The sequence below is a fragment of the Ursus arctos genome, unplaced genomic scaffold (genome assembly GCF_023065955.2).
Source record: "Ursus arctos isolate Adak ecotype North America unplaced genomic scaffold, UrsArc2.0 scaffold_14, whole genome shotgun sequence".
Classification (NCBI taxonomy): Eukaryota; Metazoa; Chordata; class Mammalia; order Carnivora; family Ursidae; genus Ursus; species Ursus arctos.
In genome coordinates this window covers 2784793-2805165 of record NW_026622808.1, presented here as the reverse complement: position 1 = coordinate 2805165, position 20373 = coordinate 2784793, and the positions used below count along the sequence as shown (strand labels likewise).

General features: G+C 47.4%; 1 protein-coding gene across 4 annotated transcripts in view; it reads right to left on the bottom strand.

The window, feature by feature from the left end:
• Positions 1–782: 782 nt before the first annotated feature.
• Positions 783–20373, bottom strand: part of SPECC1 (sperm antigen with calponin homology and coiled-coil domains 1) — a 264043-nt gene continuing 244452 nt past the window's right edge. For all 4 annotated transcript variants that reach the window (XM_057311280.1, XM_057311281.1, XM_026521092.4 and 1 more), the window contains 3 exons: positions 19543–19659; positions 13261–13320; positions 783–4163 (listed from right to left, as the gene is read on the bottom strand). In XM_057311280.1, coding sequence (XP_057167263.1) covers positions 4074–4163; positions 13261–13320; positions 19543–19659 — 267 coding nt within the window. In that variant the 3' untranslated portion in view covers positions 783–4073. The remainder of the gene's footprint in view (positions 4164–13260; positions 13321–19542; positions 19660–20373) is intronic.

Here is a 20373-nt window from a genome sequence, read left to right as displayed (position 1 = left end):
TGGGAACCCCCTTGACGCCGGCCATCTGTCTAATGCTTCTGTGTGTGTGTGTGTGTGTGTGTGTACACGTGTGTATATGCATGCAGACCGAGCGACTGAAGGTGGCTGCGGGTAATCCAGCTGTTGGATCTGGTAGCTTCTCCCAGCGCTTGAGACCCCACGGAGGAAAAGGCGCCGTGGCAGCCTTTCCCAGAGACCGCAATTCTCAGAAGACAGGAGGGTCCCTCTGGAGACAAAGGCCCGACAAAGGCCTGACAGTGGAACTCCCCCGGGAGGAGGGAGAAGCGAAGATTCTGGGGCCGAGGGCGGGCAGCCTCCCTTCTCCTGTCCCATGGGTGGGGCTGGCCACTAGGACACCAGGGAGCCGGGGCCTCCCACGATGCCTGAAGCACCAGGCTCTGAACGCAGCAGGCATCCCAAGTCTGTTCGAGTCCATATGAAGTCTGCCTCTTCAACCTCGCGCCATCCCGGCCTGTGGTTTCCAGGCCCGGTACCAGGCTCACACCAGGCTCGCCTGGGCAGCTCTGCAGCACCCTGTGTCGGTCCTCAAGGGTCACTCACCCAAGGGACCGCAGTCCCAGCAAGAGAGCCGTGAATGAGAGGAGGCAGAAAAGCCATCGGGACTCCAGTCCTTTCTGGTAACTTCCAGTAACGCCGGCAAGAGCAGCTCGGTGGGGACCGCGGCCCAACAAGGAATTTCAGAAGGCAAGAAAGTGCTAGTTGGAACGGAAGCTTAGGCATTTCGACAAAAGAGGAACAGCAAATGTCACCGGGAAAAATTCACCATCAGACCGAAACAAAATAGATTTATTAGAAATATTCCACAGTCATACACCATTCGCTGCCATGTTCACAGTCAATACATCCGTGTCGGCGTGTCACGGCCTGACGGTGCTGGGTGTGCTCTTTGTAGAAACGAGGCCACAGATGTATCAACGGCATTCGACTAACGTAGTTAAAATTAGCGAGCTATGGAGGGCGGTCTAGACTTAGCCAAAGTCTAAGCTGGGTCAAGGAAAGTGAAACACCCAGGGAGCCTAGGTGAAGGAGATATTAAAAAATACTTCTTAAAAAGGGAGCTAGGCTCTAGATCTCTCACCCCACGATCTCAGCGGTTCATCCCCAAAGGGCAGGCAAGCTGGGGACAGGAGGGGCTACAGCTGGGGTGTGGCGAGAAGGGCCCGGGTCCTCTCCTTCCACAGCCAGTGAGATGCCCGCCCTGCCCCATGGGGAAGTGGGAGGGGGAGCTTCAGAGAAACGGCCTGGGGTGTCTGGGGGAAGAGAACCCTGCAGATGCTCATCACCGCCAGATGGCTAACGGCTTTGGGATGCTTCGGATGGTCTCGACAAAAGCTCCAAATCGACAGCTGAATGAAGAACGAAAACCAGAGACTAACCTCATTTCTGAAGTCAGAAGGGACTGGGACGAGACAAGTGGGCGTTTGCCGGGTTCCTTAGAACGCGAACCCCGGGCAGCAGGGGCTGGGGCGCTAACCCTCCTCAGGCAACACGGCTCCTGTCCATGGAAGATCTCACGACCAAGAAAACCACACACATCTTCCTAGGTCTTTAGAAAACCCCACTCTTCTGGGTCTTGCATTTTGCATCTGTCTTTTCTAGAACAATGCATTTAAAAAAAAAGGCGGCGGGGGCGGGGCAAGGGGGAGAAATCTGCAGAACCACCATGTGACTTTAAATGACTAGCGGCTGAAGGAAGATGGGAACACAAGTGGCTCGGGACAGAAAACTGGAAACACTACAATTGGCTGACACGTTCACCTTGTGCTCGGAGCGCTCCGGCTAAAAATGGGTCTAAAAACCCCTTCCTGTGGCCCAAGCCCCGGGGCCGGGACAGCGTCCCCCCGACCCAGGCCCCGCAAGTGCTGGAAGGCCTGGTGCCTGCAGGGCCAGACGGGCCCCCACCACCACCTGTGTTCCTATGAGCAGGACACACATTTCCCCTTCTAGAAACATGCCCACTGGCAAAGAAAATGGTAGTCAAGGAGCTTCTTTTGAGTTATAAAAATAAATCGTACATGGCCTTTCTTTTATATGACATTTTTTCCCTTCTTTTTCACCTACAGGGAGCAGGCTCCAAGCGTAGGGGGAGGGGAAAGAGCAGCAGCACCTCTGCAGAGACGCGGCCTGGCCCAGAACGGGATCATCGGGCTCATTTACGGTAATCACTACAAACGGGGCACCAATAATGTTAAGCACCCCTTCCATGTGTCCCAAGAACCTCAGTTGCCTCCCACACAGACCCTGCAGTAATCCCAGATTAAACACAACAACCCGACGGCTCGACCCAGCCACTCGGGATATTACCTGCCCGCCCCCCCTGCCCTGGACAGCAAGGCAGAAGTTCCGGGTAATGAAAATGCATCAGTTATGTCAACAAAGGACAGATGCCTGAGGCAACACAAGGAGTCCCTTCCATTTGTGCATCAGGAAGGGGTAAATTAAATTTGCTCAGACTGTCCCTCTGCCTTCCAGGTGAAGACAAGGGAGCCACGGAGGGGGTCACCCTTGCCAATGTGCCCAGCAGCAACCTTGCTCATGGCCCGGCCCTGGGGAGCGAGATCAAAGGCGTTCTCTTCTCTCGGTTGTCAGGGGAACTCTGAAAATACACAGAGTGGATCCCCCGCCCCCGCTGTTCCAGCTCCTCTGATTCAACGGATGGGGCAGGCCAGGGGTGTGTCTTTTGAACCAGCTCCCGGGGAGGTTCTGACCTCGGGCCACAAAGGAGAACTGGCAGCGGGCGGGGTGGCAGCTTGAGAATGGGGGTGGGCCCTCCGCAGAGCCCAGCTGCCACCTCTCCTGAGGGCGTCCGGAGGGAGGCGCCGAGCTCACACTTCTTCCAGGACAGGAACTGGGAAAAGATGGCCCTTTGGGGGGGGGGGGGAGCACTCGCACCAGCAGGTGATGGGTGCTGACGAGTCACCTGACAACCCATGGGAGTCACACCTTCACGGGAGACGGAATGCGCACGGATGTGCCCAACAAGAACACCCGCCCAGGGCGCCCACCTGCACTCCCGAGCCCACCCCCATGCTCCTGCTCCGGCGAAGGGGAGGAGCCATCTCTGCCCACCCCTCAGGGCTTTGCTTCGGCTGCAAAAGTGAAGGGCCTGATGAGGTGCTAAAAACCAAGTCCGGAGTTGAAATAGTGTGAACATTTGCTGTCTGCCCCGTCTCCCCAGACACACACCTCTTGGGCCTGTGTGTGCAAACACACGAAGACCTGGGTGGGCACGCGAGGAACGTTCTGCATGGGGACGAACGTGTGCGCGCGTGAACGGGAATGGGAATGGGGGCGGGGGACGACGACACGCAAAGGGAGGGGGCGACAGGGGCTGACGTCTCCCTTGCAGCACGGGAGCTCTGAGCGTGAGCCCGTGCAAGCGCACAGACGCACACTTCTGTCTGCGGGCCACCCCGCGGGGACTCCGCAGCCATCCACCCCGCGGCTGCTCTGTTTTCTCACACTTCTCTTCCATCCAAAGATTCCAGGAAGTGACAGCAAGATCTGAACAGTGGGATCACGTTCTAGGTGTCCCAACTGTTATCTAGCTCGCAAGCACATTTCCCAAGAAGGCAGGGCTCAGGGTTTCCAGGCAGCGCGAGAGCGGAATGTGTGTCTTTTCGTGTTTTGTGGGGTGTTTCTTTTTTGCAGGGGGTGGGCAGGGGCTAGGGCAGAGTTTTTCTAAAGGCAGAAGCCTGGGTTTTAGTGAAAAGATGACTGCTTTGGAAGTGCTATTTGTGGTGGATCTCGGCAGCTCACGGGGGGAAGTCGCACTGCATGACCAGAGATGTCCTAGTGGGTTCTCCTGGAGGGAGCCGGGGCTGGGAGGAGGGAGGCCCGTGGGGGAGCAGAGCTTCCCCAGCCGACGCTCCAAATGCATCTGGATTTAAAGCGGACGGATGCATGGCGGAACCCAGCTCGGCTTCTTGTCCCCCCCCCCCCCCCATGGAGCGCTGTGGGCGGTGGATGGAGCGGGGCCTGCGGAAAGTGACCAGGTGCTTCGAGGACCAGCTGCAGGCCTCGGCGGGCGGCGGCTCTCGGGCCGTTGGGCTCTACGTCTCAAAGTACTTGTAGATCTGGGCGACGTACTGCATCACGCTCTGCCAGTCGGGCCGGTCCGTGTACAGCATCTCGCTGAGCTCCTGCGGGAGAAAAGAATAGGTCACGCTGGGACGCCACAACCTCCCACCCCCTTCCCATGATGGGGCTCGGATCCAGGTTGGGGCTGCTGCTGCCTAGAAACCCTCTTCCACCTGCTCGGACAGAAGGTGTAGGCAACACTGAAGTGCTGTTAAATGTGATTAGTGAAAAGAAAAGTGTTTTATTTCTACTTAATCAGGAGATACCACCCCCTTAAAAAAAATTTCTTTTAAGATTTATTTGAGAAAGAGAGAGAGAGAGAGAGAGAGAGCATGAGGAGGGGAGGGGCAGAGGGAGAAGCAGACTCCCCGCCTAGCCGGGAGCCCGATGCAGGACTCGATGCCAGGATGCCAGGATCGCAACCCAGCTGAAGGCAGATGCTTAACTGACTGCGCCACCCGGGCGCCCCGAGATACTGTCCCCTTTTGAAATACATTAGACATGACTTCCTGCCCCTTGCATCTTAATAACATGACAGCATTAAAAAAAGTTTTGTAAAGAGAAAGTCATCCATCATTCCATTATCAAGAGAATGAGTTCCACTTTTCTAAGTTCTGTTGGAATGTACACCTATGTTCTCCCACGCTTCCATCATGTGGACGTACTATCGTGTGCTCTGTGCCTTTATTTTATTATATTTTTTAAGGGGGGTGGTGGAAGGGGGCAGAGGGAGAGAGGGAATCTCAAGCCCAACGTAGGGCTCGATCTCACGACCCTGAGATCATGACCTGAGCTGAAATCAAGAGTCGGACGCTCAACCGACTGAGCCACCCGGGCGCCCTCTGTGTTTTTTCACTCATCGTTTTCCATACACGATTTCACATGCTGCTGTGCCGTGTCGCTGGCTGTCATGGTGGCTGAGGCGCACAGTCCAAGAACGGCCACCCCACATGACATCTAGTGCGGCGTGTAGTCTGTGTTTACTTCTTCACGTTACAGACTTGGCGGAAAGCATCTCTGTGGGGTGTTGTTGGATTCCTGGCTTGAGATGAATTCCCACAAAACGGGATTGACCATAGACGCCTTGAACCAACTGAACCCGCAACCACTGTCTTATTGGAATTCAGTGTTAGACCATTTCATGTTTGTTGTTGTTGTTCTTTCCCCCTTCGTTTCATAGGCGATCAGCAAGCAGACAGTAGAGGCCAGAGAGTGACAGGCAGGAGGGCTGGCTGGTCTGTCAAGAAGCCGGTCAAACGTTCCTGAAACGTCTGCCGCTCAACGTATGAAATAATTCACTCTGGGATTGCATTTGGATTCTCTCGTGGTCACGAGAGAACAGCAGGAAAGGACTCCGAGGTAAAGCCAGGAGCAGGGGTGGGTGGAAAAGCAAGGCTGAGCTTACTTAGCACATCTGTTCTTGGGTGGGGACAGAAATGAGACCCGTAACTGGCCACTTATTTTGTTTCCACGGTGCCTAAATACATTTTACAAGTTTTGCTTCTTGGTTGTGCTAAAGAATTACCAGCCTATCGGTGGCAAGGATGTGTCTTCCGACTCAGGACACGGAAGTCCTGAGCAATATTCAGAGCTCTACTCAGACTATCTCATCACATGCCTGAACCTGACGATAATAACACTAAAACTATTTTGGTACATTGTCAACATCACGTTCGAACACGTTTGAAGGAATAATGAAGCACGTTTCAGGAGAAGGGAGAGTATGCTGTCCGAACCAAAATCTGAGGCTGCGTGACATTCATCCGCATTAGTAGGTGAAAACCTTTCGAGATAGAAAGCACCAGGCCCAGCTGGTTTCACTGGCAAATTCTGCCAAATACTCAAGGAAGAATTAGTACCAACTGCACACATTATCTTCCAGGAAATAGAAGAGGAGGCACACTTCCTCACTCATTCTGTGAAGCCAGCGTCGCCCTAATACCAAACCAGACAGAAATGTGACGAGAAAGCTACCCACTTCCCACATGAACACAGACACAAAAATCCTTAACAAATATCAGCAAACTGAATCATGATCAAGTGGGGTTCACATCAGGCATGCAAGGAAGGCTCAATATCCATCAGTGTTATTCATATGAACAGACTAAAAAAGAAAAATCCTATGATCATACCAACAGATGCAGAAAAAGCATTTACACACATACCTTGAAGATATTTGTGTGTTCGGTTCCAGACCACCACAATAGAGCAAACACAGCATAAACAAGTCAAATGAATTTTTTGAGTTTCCAGTGCATCGAAGTTATGTTTACACTACACTGTGGCCTAATATGTATGCAACAGCCCATGTCTAAGAAAAACCCAACAATGTACATTTGACCCTCACACAACACAAGTCTGAACCGAGTGGATCCACTTATGCGTGGATTTTTTTGGATAAATACAGTATGGTACTATAAATGTATTTTCTCTTCCTTTTGATTTTCTTAACAACATATTTTTCCTCTGCCTCACTTTAAGAATACAGTATGTAATATACAAAACACACAAAATATTTGTTAATTGATTGCTTATATTATCAGTAAAGCTTCTGCTCAACAGTAGGATTAGCAAAGTTTCTGGGGAGTCAAAAGCTATAGAGATTTTTGATGGCCTGGGGGGGGGTTGGTACCCCCAACCTCTGTGTTGTTCAAAGGTCAAATGTACATTCCTTAAATAAAAAATATTTTATTGCTAAAAAAAATGCTAACCATCATCTAAGCTTTCAGCAAGGTGTAATCACTGATGACAGGTCACCATCACAAATATAATAATAATAAATATAATATCATTATAAACAATAATTTCAAGAATTACCAAAATGTGATACAGAGACACAAAGAGTGCACGTGCTGTTGGCAAAACAGAGCCAACAGACTTGCTGGATGCAGGACTGCCACAAACCTACAGTTTGTAAAAAAAAAAAAAAATGCAGTATCCGGGGAGCTCAATACAGTGAAACACAAATGAGGTACGCCTGTTTACAAAATTCAACAACTATTCATGATAAAAACTCCCCAAAAGCTAGAAAAATAGAAGGGTATTTCTTTTACCTAATAAAAGATACACACAAAAACCAAAAGTTGACCTCATACTTCATGGAGAGAGACTGAACACTTTCCCATTAAGATCAGGAGAAAAGAACAAGGCAAGGATGTCTTCTCTCACCTTTCCTACGCAACACTGTACCAGAAGTTCTAGCTAATGCAATAAGGCAAGAAAAAAAAAAAGAAAAGAAAAAAGAAACAAAAAGCATACAGACTGGAAAGGCAGGATTAAATCTCTATTTGCAGATGACATGATTGTCTATGTAAAAAACTCCAGTCTACCACAAAACCCGTTGGAACAAATATGCAAGTTTAGCAAGATCTCAGTCAATAGCTCTCCTATTACAATGCCATCAATGAACAACTGAAATGTGAAACCAAACCAAACCATTTAAATGACATTAAATTTTTAAAAAGAATTTATATGCAGAAAACTTGTTTATAAAACACTACATGCAAAAAAATTACAAAGCACTGATGGAAAAAAATCAAGAAGCTCTAAATAAATGGAGAGTATTCCATGTTCATGGATCAGAAAGACCGAGTATTGACAAAATGTCAATTCTTCTCAATCTGATCTATAGATACAACACGATCCCAGTCAAAATCCCTGCAAGCTCTTTTGGGAGGTAGATATTGACAAAGTGAGTCTAAAATTTATAAAGCAAAGGTGCTAGGACAAACAAATTCTAAGAAGAATCAAGTTGGAAGACCTGATTTCATGATCTACCAAGTTGTATGAATCAGGACAGTGTGGTATTGACCAAGTGACAGACGCCTAGATCACGTTATATCTATTTTACCACAATAAAAATAACTGGAAAAAAAAGATAAGGCTTCCTGCCCTTGGGAGCTCATGGTCTTTGGGGGATGGAGGTAAGCGCTATAATCGGATAAATTACAATGTAACACTGCGTGAGCTACATAGCACTCTTGTGCGTTAGGAGCCCAGAAGGTGGGCATGGCTGTCCTGGATGCATGGCCATGGAGGAGGTAAGACCTGGGCTCTGGAGAAGGCCTGCCTGCCTGACTCTTGCCTTTGCTATTCACTAGTGTGTGACCTTAACGGAACCGCACCTGCCTCAGTGTTCCGCCTGTAAGGAGCATCCGTCTTCACAGGACTCCTGAGAGGACTCCATGAGTCAACACATGGGAAGTGCCTGAGGGCGCCTGGGTGGCTCAGTGGGTTAAGCGTCTGACTCTTAATTTCAGTTCAGGTCATGATCTCAGGGTTGCGAGATCAAGTACCATGTTGGGCTCTGCGCTCTGTGGGGAGTCTGCTTCTCTCTCTCTCTCTCCCTCTCCCCCTCCCCCTGCTTGCATGCACGCACGCTCTCTCTCTAAATAAATAAATAAAATCTTAAAAAAAAGAAAATGCCTGGCACATAATAAACACACAAAAAATATCTTTCATACTATTAAACTCAAATTAATTCTTTAAGTATCCTTCATGAAGTTTATACTGAGGAGCTGGCTGAGTTATGCCTAAGGAATCATTTTGACATCCTCCCAGAACCCTGAGCCGTAGAGACCTCCCCGTCCTGATCTCTGCGTGGTGACTGTTTGGGTGGCTTACTCGGCAGGCAGCGCCCTCACGGACTGCATCACTCAGCATGAGGGCCGTCTCTTCACCAGGATACGCTCGGAGGGTCCGCACGTGTTGGCTGCTCTTCCAGTAACGGCCGTGAGGCCACCTGTCCTCTCTCACCTATTCTTTCTGTGAGGAGGGGCTCACACTTGTGATATGGTGGGCTAACCCTCTCTGTCACACTGTGGCTGAGGAGGAATGTGTTCTCAAATTGGGAGAACGTGGTTGAGCTTTCATTTAAAAAATAATCTCTCTTTTTTTTTAAAGATTTTGTTTATTTATTTGACAGAGATAGAGACAGCCAGCGAGAGAGGGGACACAAGCAGGGGGAGTGGGAGAGGAAGAGGCAGGCTCCTAGCAGAGGAGCCTGATGTGGGGCTCGATCCCAGAATGCTGGGATCACGCCCTGAGCCGAAGGCAGCCGCTTAACGACTGAGCCGCCCAGGCGCCCCATTTAAAAAATAATCTCATCCTTGCTAATATGCTACGCCCAGAAACCTATATTTACTTGGGTCCACCTATAAGTGAATTTTTTTCCCTCACTGATCTTGCTATAGGCCTTGATCAAAGGCCTGGGGTTATTACGGCTGCCAATACTGACTGTATATATCTTAGAAGTATCATGTGTAATGAAGAACTATTTTTCAACCCCCATCAAGCTACGACAAAGCAAATTTCATAATATAGGAAGTTCCTGTTCTGTTGACGACACCAACTAGTAAAATTGCTCACAAACATCCCTAAATGCTTTTGAGGTTAATTATTATACTTGTCAGTATCTCCTCACAGACATCTGTAAAAATGAAACCGCTGCTTCTGACAATTAGTTCAGCAAGATGATCGCATTCCTGGCTTTCACTAACTCCTGCCTTAGGTCCGATAAAAAAAAAATTGGGAAAAAAGTTAAATTAAAAAAGAAGCAAATGTTAGCTGTAACACTACAAAGAAAAACATATTCTGTGTAGACTCTCGTCTAACAAGTTCTCGTTTTTTCTTTGGTTCCTTATGTTAATTATCTGTTGTTTGTTAGCTGCTCAGTGTTTCAGAAGGGAAGATAAATCAGGTTCGTTTTATTCCATCTTGGCCAGACGGGTACGTCACCTCCTTTCTAAATTCTCGAGCCTCTTATTTCTGTGGTAGGGACGTCTGTTTCTTAAAAGTCTCAGATTTTGGATTTACAGGGATTTTCTGTGTGCATGACTACATTTTTTTTTTTTAAGATTTTATTTATTTATTTGACAGAGAGAGAGACAGCCAGCGAGATGCAGAGGGAGTAGGAGAGGAAGAAGCAGGCTCCCAGCGAAGCAGGGAGCCTGATGCGGGGGTCGATCCCAGGACCCTGGGATCACGCCCTGAGCCGAAGGCAGACGCTTAACGACTGAGCCACCCAGGTGCCCCTGCGTGACATTTTTGAAGAATAAATTCGGTTTCTTTAATGGGTAATGTTCTATTTCGTTTTGAGTGAGTGTTGGAGAAATATTTACATTTAGTATTTGAAGAGATGTATTTGCGTTTCTTTAGAAAATTGCTCATTCTGTTTTAAACATATTGGTGTCACACTGTTCACGGTACTGATGTTTCTATGATAGCTGTTCTTTTGCTTTTTCATTTCTCACGTTCCCTACACCCTCTGAGGGTTACAGAGCTGTGTCTCACTGTGACTTCCATTTGGGTTTTTCCCATCACTGATGAGACTGAACATCTTTTGAAATGTTTAAGAGCCATTCATGGTTTGCCTGTTCTAGCCTTTGGTCATTTTCTACTTAGTTGTCTTTCTATTATTGGTTAGTAGAAATTACTTATAGATTATCTGTCTTCACTTTACTTTTTATGCAGTTCTGTTATGATGTGTCTAGATAGGTATTTTGTAATGATTCATCTTGTGTGAGGTTCATTAGGAATCTATGGTCTTTCATAATTCTGGAAAAATTTCGGGCACCATTTCTTCAAATATCCTCTCTCCCATTCTTTCTTTCCTCTTCTTCTGGAATTCCCACTGGCCATGGGACTTAGAAATTGGTCTGATTTTATCTTCCATTCTCTTAAGCCCTGCAACAGACACTATTAGTTGGTTAATCTAATAGTCATTCCCAACCTCACTATCCCTTGTAGGCTTCCCGATAAAGAGAATGGAGAATATAAATTGCTTACTTTCTCAAACTCCCTTGCAGCTGGGGTGGCCACGTAACCCAGTACTGCTAATGAGCTGGAGGGACTCTGGGAAGCCTGTTGATTTCCTTATCAAAGAGGGAAGATAGGAAGTACTTGTTCTATCCGTTCCCCCTCCTTTCTGTCCAGCAGATGGGAGTGATGTCTGGAGCTTGGCAGCCATGTTCAACCCCAGAGGACATGGGGACAAAGAGCCAACAGATTAAAGATGGTAGAGTGTAGATAAGACACAATCTGGGGTTGGTTGATTGACTGATTATATACTGAGCAGTGAACCAATCCTGAAACTACTTCTGGACTTCTCATTAAAAAATAAAATTAACAGCTTTATGGTTTTAAGCAACTGTTAGCTGGGTTTTCCCTTTCTTGAATTTGTCTTTTTTTTTTTAAGATTTTATTTATTTATTTATTTGAGAGAGAGAGAGAGAACGCACACATGTGCATGAGTGGGGTGGTGAGTAAGGGCAGAGGGGGGGTCTCACGACCCTGAGATCATGACCTGAGCCAAAATCAAGAGTTGGACGCTCAAGAGACTGAGCCACCCAGGTGCCCACCCATTTCTTAAATTTGAATACATATAATAAAATCCCTCCATTATATATTCTGCTTTTTAAATGTCTATTTTATGTTCTGGATTATCTCCTTAGTTCTCTTTTCCAGCTCAGTAGTTCTCTCTTCTGCTTTATCTAATCAGGTTTTCAACCCGACTGGGGTTTTTTTACTCCTAATTTTTATTTCTACAAGTTTCATTTGATTCTTTTTCCAAATCCTTTTTTTATTGTACATACTTTTTCCTTATGATTTTTATTCCCTTTTTAAATCTCTTTAATATGTTTAAACATAGCCTTCTGTAGTCTCTTTCTTATTATTTTATTTTATTTTATTTTAAAGATTTTATTTATTTATTTGACAGAGAGAGAGACAGCCAGCGAGAGAGGGAACACAAGCAGGGGGAGTGGGAGAGGAAGAAGCAGGCTCACAGTGGAGGAGCCTGATGTGGGGCTCGATCTCAGAACGCCGGGACCACGCCCTGAGCCGAAGGCAGACGCTTGACGACTGAGCCGCCAGGCGCCCCTCTTTCTTATTATTTTATTATCCCGTGTTCTGGCACATGATCCTCTCGTTTGCTCTATCTGCTGACGAGCTCAACTAGATCATTTTCTTGAGTGTTTTGTAATTTTGGATTGGAAATGTATTTTCAGTGGCCATTGTACTACTAGCCCAGATGCTTTTGTGCCTCAGATGATATAAACTAGGGTCTCCTTGCAGCACAGATATTATAAATTTGGACTCCAAATCTCATCTGGCCCAGTTTTCTTTTCTTGTAGGTTCTCCTTTTTCTGGCCACAAAAAAAAAAAAAAATCTAAGGTGGAGACCAGGCTTCCTTATCCCTTCCGTCGACGGGCGGGTTGCGTCTTCTATTTTCCCCTTCCCTAAGAAGAACGTCATTTTGCGAGCTTGGGTTTGTGCAAGGGTCTCAGTACTACTGTTCTGTTTATGGGAGCTCAGAGCCTTGTCTCTTGTTCCTGTGTGGGTATTAAATAAAACCTACACCCATTAGGTAGCCTTTTTTTTTTTTTTTTTTTTTTTTTTTGAGATAGAGACAGCCAGCGAGAGAGGGAACACAAGCAGGGGGAGTGGGAGGGGAAGAAGCAGGCTCATAGCAGAGGTGCCTGATGTGGGGCTCGATCCCATAACGCCGGGATCACGCCCTGAGCCGAAGGCAGGCGCTTAACCGCTGAGCTACCCAGGCGCCCCCATTAGGTAGCCTTTTACGATGAGCCCTCTACCAGCACTCCCAGACCCACTTCTGAGCTTGGGCACAATCTCGGTTTATGCCTTGTGGCTCTGGTTTTCACTTCTCTTTGAATTTCTGACATCTGGCCATTTCCCATTCTTTCTTCAGACTGCAATTATGTGTTGATATTTTTATAATTACATTTTATCCAGACTTCTAGGTGACTTGAACAACAGGGCTTTAATAATTCAGTCTACCGTGCTTCCAGAAATGAAATTTATCCACAATGAAATCTTCGAAAAAAACTCTAAATCATATGTGGTTAGACTAACTGAATTAAAAAAAAATATATATATATATATATATATATTTTAAGTAGACTCCATACTCAGTGCAGAGCCCAATGCAGGGCTTGAACTCACAACCCTGAGATTGAGACCCGAGCTGAGATCAAGAGTCAGATGCTGAACCGACTGAGCCACCCGGGTGCCCCATGAATATTTTTATATTACGGATCATGAGTAACACATCTTTAGCCAAGGGATTTTAATGTTCTATAAGAAATTGTTTAGAAGATGGCATAAAGTATCACAAGGATATAAAATGGGATACTTACCAGGCTGGGTTTGATGCCTACACTTTCGGCTGCTTCAAATGCCAATAAGAGATTCCTTTTCTAGGTTAAAAGGACAGAGACTGGAATTATCAACTAAAAATACATAGCTTTTAAAAAAATAAAAATAGAAATAAAAACATATAGCTTTTGCTGGGAAAGAACACGAAATGACACTCCCATATGGATGATCTCTGATTATAAAACACTTAAAATTTTAAGTCAAATATGCAAACATGGGTTTCAGTCTAAGGAAGAGAACGATCAACAGGTTATAATTAAAATGACATTACCGGTCGATTCCTGACTATCAAAGGTAAATATTTGTTAGTTCAGTTATTTTTTACTCTGTCACGATTTAGGACATGCACATTCTGCTGTGTTTCAAGAGTTGTTTAATCATGGTGCTATATATAGCATTTCGCCCAAGAATTCTCAAGGCACTGTTCCACTCTTAGCCCCAGTTTGTAGCTTCTTCCTGAGACCCTCTCTGGCTGTTCTCGTGTTTCCTCACCGGGATGAACTTAAGAATCACTCAGTCATGGCTCCTCCCCTCCATAATTCATTCCAGAGTCATTAGGATGACATTAAAATTTAATTAGCTTGGCGTATTAAGTTTAATCAAGAGACTCATGTTCCTGTATCATGTTTCACGTTCCCCAGTAGAATTTTGTGATTCTATGCATTTCGATTTTACGCATAATTTCCTTTTTCCGTTTCCCCCTGGCCTCCACCCTCTGTCCTCAGGTGCACATATGCTTCCCGAAGGGGGAGGGCTCTGCCCTGACACCAAGGCCAACTCTCTGCTCTAGGTACCAGGTCACAGGAAAACACCAAGACAAGGCTGTGCACGTTTTCTCCCAGGCTGTGGTCGAGGCCTGGGAAAGCCGTTGATCTGTGGTCATCTTGCCCAAGCCACCAGCCCTCTTCCTCCAAATTAAGGGAAATTTATGGGCATGAACTGGAAACCTGATGCTTGTTTCCAGAACACTGCTCTCTGTTCTGCTGAGACGGGAGCTGGAAGTTGGCTCCTAGCTTCCTTTAATTGAGTCCAAACTTGCAGCAGCTAATCTCCTATTTGGTGCTTATTTTAAAGTCCTTTTGGTTAGTTTTGAGGGGGCAGGGGATTGGTAAGCCAGACTTCTGGCTACCCAGAAGTCAAGGTATTTGATATGCGATGCCAACTTGTTTTCTAAAATGCTACACCTGGGGACGCCTGGCTGATTCGGTTGGAGCAGGCAACTCTTAATCTCAGGGTTGTGAGTTCAAGCCCCACACTGGGCATGGAGCCTACTGAAGAAAATAAATAGAATGCTGCACCAACCACAGCGTGTAAGTGTCCATTTTCTCACACTTCTACTGTCACAGACTATTAGGACCGAGCACTGTTATCTAATTCTCTCATTGCAACAGTGCCAGGCCCCCGCCAGAAGGCCAGGGGACGAAGCTGCCATTTACGGGGAGCAGGAGGGAGTGTGGCCACGGCGGAACCCACAGGCCAGAGCCCTTCCAGCCCCAGGACAGCGTAAGCCCCTGGTAGAGATCTCTGCCACTGGCCCCCCTGGCAGCGCATCTCACCTAAAGCTGACAGCAGAAAGCATCCCAAGTCTAGAATTTCTCTCTCGCGTTAAAATTTTGTTTCAGACACTGACACGAAAACACTCAGTTCTATCACCTGAATCTCAGTAGCCTATGCAGGAGTTTCGTGGATTGACAGATAAATACGCTTTCCACTGAAAAAAAAAAAATGCCCAAAGCTTCCGCTGACTGTAACTCACATCTCTTTCATGCCATCAAAGACGTCCTTATTAGTTTTATCAGAAATTCCCTCTTTAACACTGATGTCCAGCTGACTTGGTTTCATCACTTCCATCTGGGTAGAGGGCACAGCTCCCGATTTCTGAACCTCCTGGGCTGTCGTGAATCTCACAGACCCGCAGCCCTCCACAATCTGACCTGGGTGCTCCCTGATAACAGCATCCTGGATTAGGGGGAAGACGTTCAACCCCCTGTGTAGAGACCACGGGCCCCTGTGCCACAAGGACAACGGGAAGTGAGTACACGGTGGCATCTGGCTGTCCTCTTGCAGGTTTCCAAACCTGCAGATGGTCACCGGGCAGCTGGCCGTGTGGCGTGTGGGAATCACAGACGCCCACGGCCAGACAACGCACTTTCATAAGGAAGCAGCGCTCATGATTCAAAGTGGGAAAGCAGACACTTTTAGGTTCACTATTTTCCAACAGGTCCACGGTGATCTGAGGACGAAGAGCCTAGGTATGGTTTGCATGAGAGCAAACATTTCACACCTTCAGGAAGATTCCTATTTCAGATCATGGGCGCAGAAGTGCTGAGACTTCTATTTACGACAGTTTTAGTGAGGTTTTTTTGATTATTCTGAATTGTTTTACGCCCACTCTTGACTCAAGGAAAAAGGCAGAGGCTGCAGAGCGAAGAGGATGGATACGGAGGTCACTGCTGGAGGGGGCTCTGCCGGCGAGGGGCACGTTGCACAGGCTGCGTGCGCCCCGCACGGCCCCAGCTTGGCTCCTGCCATCTCGCTGCTCTGCCCTGGTTCCCTCTGCTGGGTCACTCTCTCACCAGACAACCAGCGCTGCTGTCCTCAACCTTCCTTAGCCTTCTCTCTCTGTCTCTGTGATACTGTGATTTATAGCAAGGAATATATTTGGCCTTTATCCAAGGTTCCTGGCACAGAGCTCCTAAAACTCTTATCATTTCCCATAAGAGCCATAGGGGCATCTTTTGTTCTAATCTTGGGTTTTTGTCCTCGGTTCCAGAAATGGCGTCAGAGCAACAAAGCTGAAACAGGTGCCTTCTGTTATTCATAACAAGCCTCTTTCAATCACACCTGAGTTTATGCTAAAGAGATGATTTTTCAAACCCACCCAGATAACCTACGGATGGGGGCCGGCTGCTGGGGAACCAGCCCTGTAATTGGAGGGTTGGAACTTGCAGTCCCATATCCCTTGACCCCAACCTCGGGGAGGGGAGACACACTAGAGTTTGAGCTCAATCACTGATAGCCAATGATTTAATCCATCATGCCTGTGTAATGAAGCCTTATTAAGCTCAAAAAGATGGGGTTCAGAAAGCACCTGGGTTGGTGAATGCATCTGTGTGCTGGGAGGGTGGTGCACCCCAAGGTCCAAGGGGACAGAAGCTCCTGCACTCGGGACCCTTCTGGACCTCACCCTAGGGGTCTCCGCATCTGGCTGGTCATTAGTGACCCTCAATGTCCTTTGTAATGAACTGGTAACCTAGTGAGTACTGTTTTCCTGAGTTCCGGGAGCCATTCCGACAAATTAATTGAACCTAAGGAAGGGGTCAGAGGAACCTCTGGTTTATAGTTGGTCAGTCAGAAGCAAGGTGACAACGATGTGGTCACCGGGGTCTGAAATGGAGGGTGCAGTCTTCTCATGGGACCAAGCCCTTAACCTGTGGGACCTGATGCTCGCTCCAGGAGGACAATGTCAGAACTGAGTCACACTTGAGGACCCCCAGCTGGTGCTGCAGAACTGCCTGGTGTGGGCAACACCCTCCATCTGTTTCCAGAAGTGTCAGAAGAGAAACGCTGGGAGCAGAGTGGATACAGAGGAGTTTTTCTTTAGAGCTTCCCTTAGGACCTAGGACCAAAGTGATGTCCACTCTCCTGGCTTTAAATGCCATCTATACCCAGCCCTGTTCGATACAGTAGCTACACCTGACACGTGGCTACTTAAATCAAAAGTCATTCAGATGAATCATTCCATTTTCCAGTCATTGAAAGCCACATTTATTAACGGCCCATAGGACTAGCGGCTACCATATTGGATAGCACAAATGTACAACTCTCCCATCGTTTCGATTCCCTTAGGCAGCACTTTCCTACTCCCTGATGACTCCCGGACCTGCCTTCCAGCTCTGATCTCCCCTCTGCACTCTGCACCTGTTATCCTACCGCCTGTCTGACCCCACAAACTGCATATTTCAGGAACATCTCCCACTTAACATGATTAATAACAGAACCGTCCCCCCCAATGTTTAATACTCCTGTCCAGCCTGCTTCATGGACTATCAACAAAGCACCACCCCAAAATGTTAGGTCTTGAGATTTTTATATGCCCTGTGATGGTTAATTCTATGTATTGACGTGGCTAGGTCATGGTACCAGATGTCTGGCCAAACCTTATTCTAGATGTTTCTGTGAAGGTGTTTTTAAGATGAGATTAACATTTAAATCAGTAGACTTTGGGTAAATAAGACTTTGGGTCAAGCACATCACCCACCATAGCATGGGTGGGCCTCACCCCATCAGTTGAAGGCCTTAATAGAAAAAGCCTGATCTCCCTCGAAGAAGAGGGAATTCTGCCAGCAAACAGCCTTCAGATCCAAACTGGCATTCATTTAACTTTCTTGTACAAACACACACACACACGCACCCCTATTACTTCGGTTTCTCTGGAGAACCCTAACACTCCAGAAAATGAAATCACTCTGTTCAGTTATTACCACCATCAGTGTCATGGCCACGCCTTGGGCTTTATTTAAATCTAGGTGTGGGATAATCAAAACAGAACTTTCTAGCATTTCTTTTCCTTCCCCATCTCGGAGAATGACTCGTCAGGCTAGACACGTCTCTCTTTCCTCTTGCCCTCCCCCACAACCAGTTATGAAGTCCAGCGGATTCTATACCTAAGACCTATTCTGAATCCTTCTCCATCTTTCTATCCATGATGGTACCGTCCCCGCCACAACAGCTAATGGCTGGAGTCAGGGATGCTGAGCCCTCACGCTGACGACTGCAAGGGCCTCCCATCTGATAGCACCTCCCTCATTCACCTTCCCTTTCCAGTTCTTGTTTTCATGTAACACCCACAGAGATCTTTCAAAAACACGAACCGTGTGTCTCGACCACTGAGAATCCTTCAGTGACTTCCCACCGAGTTTAGAGCAAGAGGCAGATTTCTTCCCAGAGCCCTCCATGGAAGCCCTGCAGGGTCTGGCCCCATCTGGCCCCCAGAACCATCCCAGGTCACTCTTCCCTGCTCACTGCCCTCTTGCCAGTAGGCCTTCCTCTATGTCCCTGACTGCACCCAGCTGACTGTCAGGCTGCTCCCTGGCTCTGGAAAGCTCCCCCAGCTCTTAGTGTTATTGGCTCCTGGTTCGTTCGGAAGAGTATCGCCTCTCAGAGAGGTCTTCTCAGCCTTCCTGATCTAAATTAGGAAACCTGTCCATACCCACAGCACGAGGTTTCTCTTGTAGCGCTTCTGCAATTTATTTATAACATTACCTGTTCCAGGTTTAGTCACTTGTGGACCTGTCTCTCTACTTTAGAGGGCAAAGAACAGGTCTACATTATTCACTGTTATCTTTATTCCCTGTGCACGATGCTTGGCGAGAAACACTTGTGGACAGAATGAGCGCAGGGCCCAGAACAGCATTTTCCAAAGTACGCTCTGTGGAATATGGTTTTGTAGAATGTTCTAGGTCAGGGTTTGGCAAACTCTGGCCTGTGGACCAAATCTGGCCCGCAGCCTGTTTTTGTAAATAAAGTTTTATTGGAACAGAGCATGCCCATTTGTTTCTTCTGGGGCCACTTGGATGCTACCATGGCGGATGAGCAGCTGTGACAGAGACCCGTGGACCCACCGAGTCCACCGTTTGGCCCTTAACAGGAAAATTTGCCAATTCTTGTCCTAGGTAATTGTATTAAGAAAATTCTACATCAAAAACTAAGGAAGTACTGTATGGTGACTAACACAACATAATAAAAAATTATTATTAAAAAAAAGAGAAAATTCTGTGGCTCTGATAACTGTAGGGTTAAACAGAGTCGCACAGGTTTCTTTCTTGTAGGACTTCTTGAAGTTTTTACTGTGCTAATGAGCACTGTCCTCTCTAAGGATGGGACATAATATACAGTTTCCCAAGTTTATCCGAGCAGTGAGATCCTTTTGGTGGTGCTTCTGGTTCTTTGGTAAAGACTTTGAAAATGCTGGCCAAGGTCTTAAAACCAGGAAGGTGAAATTTCATTAAGACTTGCTCTCAAAAAAATGGGTGACGGTCACAGTAAACTGGTCTTCACTTCATTTTTCCAGGCCATGAGGGCAACTGAGAAGTATTTACTGAGGGTGGGATCCTACCACCTCATCATACACTCAGTAGTTACGTCTGCCTGGTATCAGTATCCTAATTTCCACTTGGAGTCTATAAACACCGCCCCATCAGCATGTACAGTATTCTAGGAATTCTAGAGGATAACCAGGGGTAACTGGGCAGGTGACTTACTTTCTCCTGACTGTTCAGCTCCTGATATGGGATGTGGGCAGGCAGGTAGGTGTGAAGGAGAGCACAGAAGGCCAAGCCATCACTCCAGCTGCTGCTGAAATTGGTGATATCGATGTTCTGTAGGGGGGAAAAAGTGGCATTAATCTCCAAACTGTGCAAAGGGCAGATAGGAAACCACCTAAACAGCCGGGAGTCCATTTAATTTTGATACCAGCAATGGCCCAGTGTCGCCCAAATCCATTCACAGAATCGCACGGAAAAAAGCCTTCAGGGCTCCAAACCCCGGGGAATTTCTGCCTACCGTGTGGTACATCAAAAGCTCTGAGACATCTTATTCTCCAACCAACCCGCTCGATTTGCTTTCTACGTCCCAGCATTTCCCAGATTTATCTGGTCAACGAGGAGTCCTCACTAGGGTCACCATGAGGTATGACCCCAATTAACAACAGACAGACTAGGACAAAAACAAGAGCTTCAAAACCTAGACGGCTGGTCCTGTGGCTTATTCCTGCTAATACCCTCTTCTCCCCACAACTTGAAGGGCTTCTCCGGGACAGAAAACCCTTCCTACTCGACAGTGTCCGTGCTAGCGCGTCAAAGCCCCAAGGGCTGTGAGGCTTCCCGAGGGAGAAGGAGCTCCTCCTCGGGAACAGGTGGGAACTCCGAGAGATGCTTGCTAAACCGTGATGAGGAAAACAGAATCGTCAGAGGCAGGCAGCCCGTGCAGACAACGAAGGGGGCCCAGGTGAGCGGGTGGTGAAGACGCGGCTCTTTCTGAAGGTGTGGACGCGGACCACTTCTCCCTCCCTCTGCCCAAACCAAATGCCAATC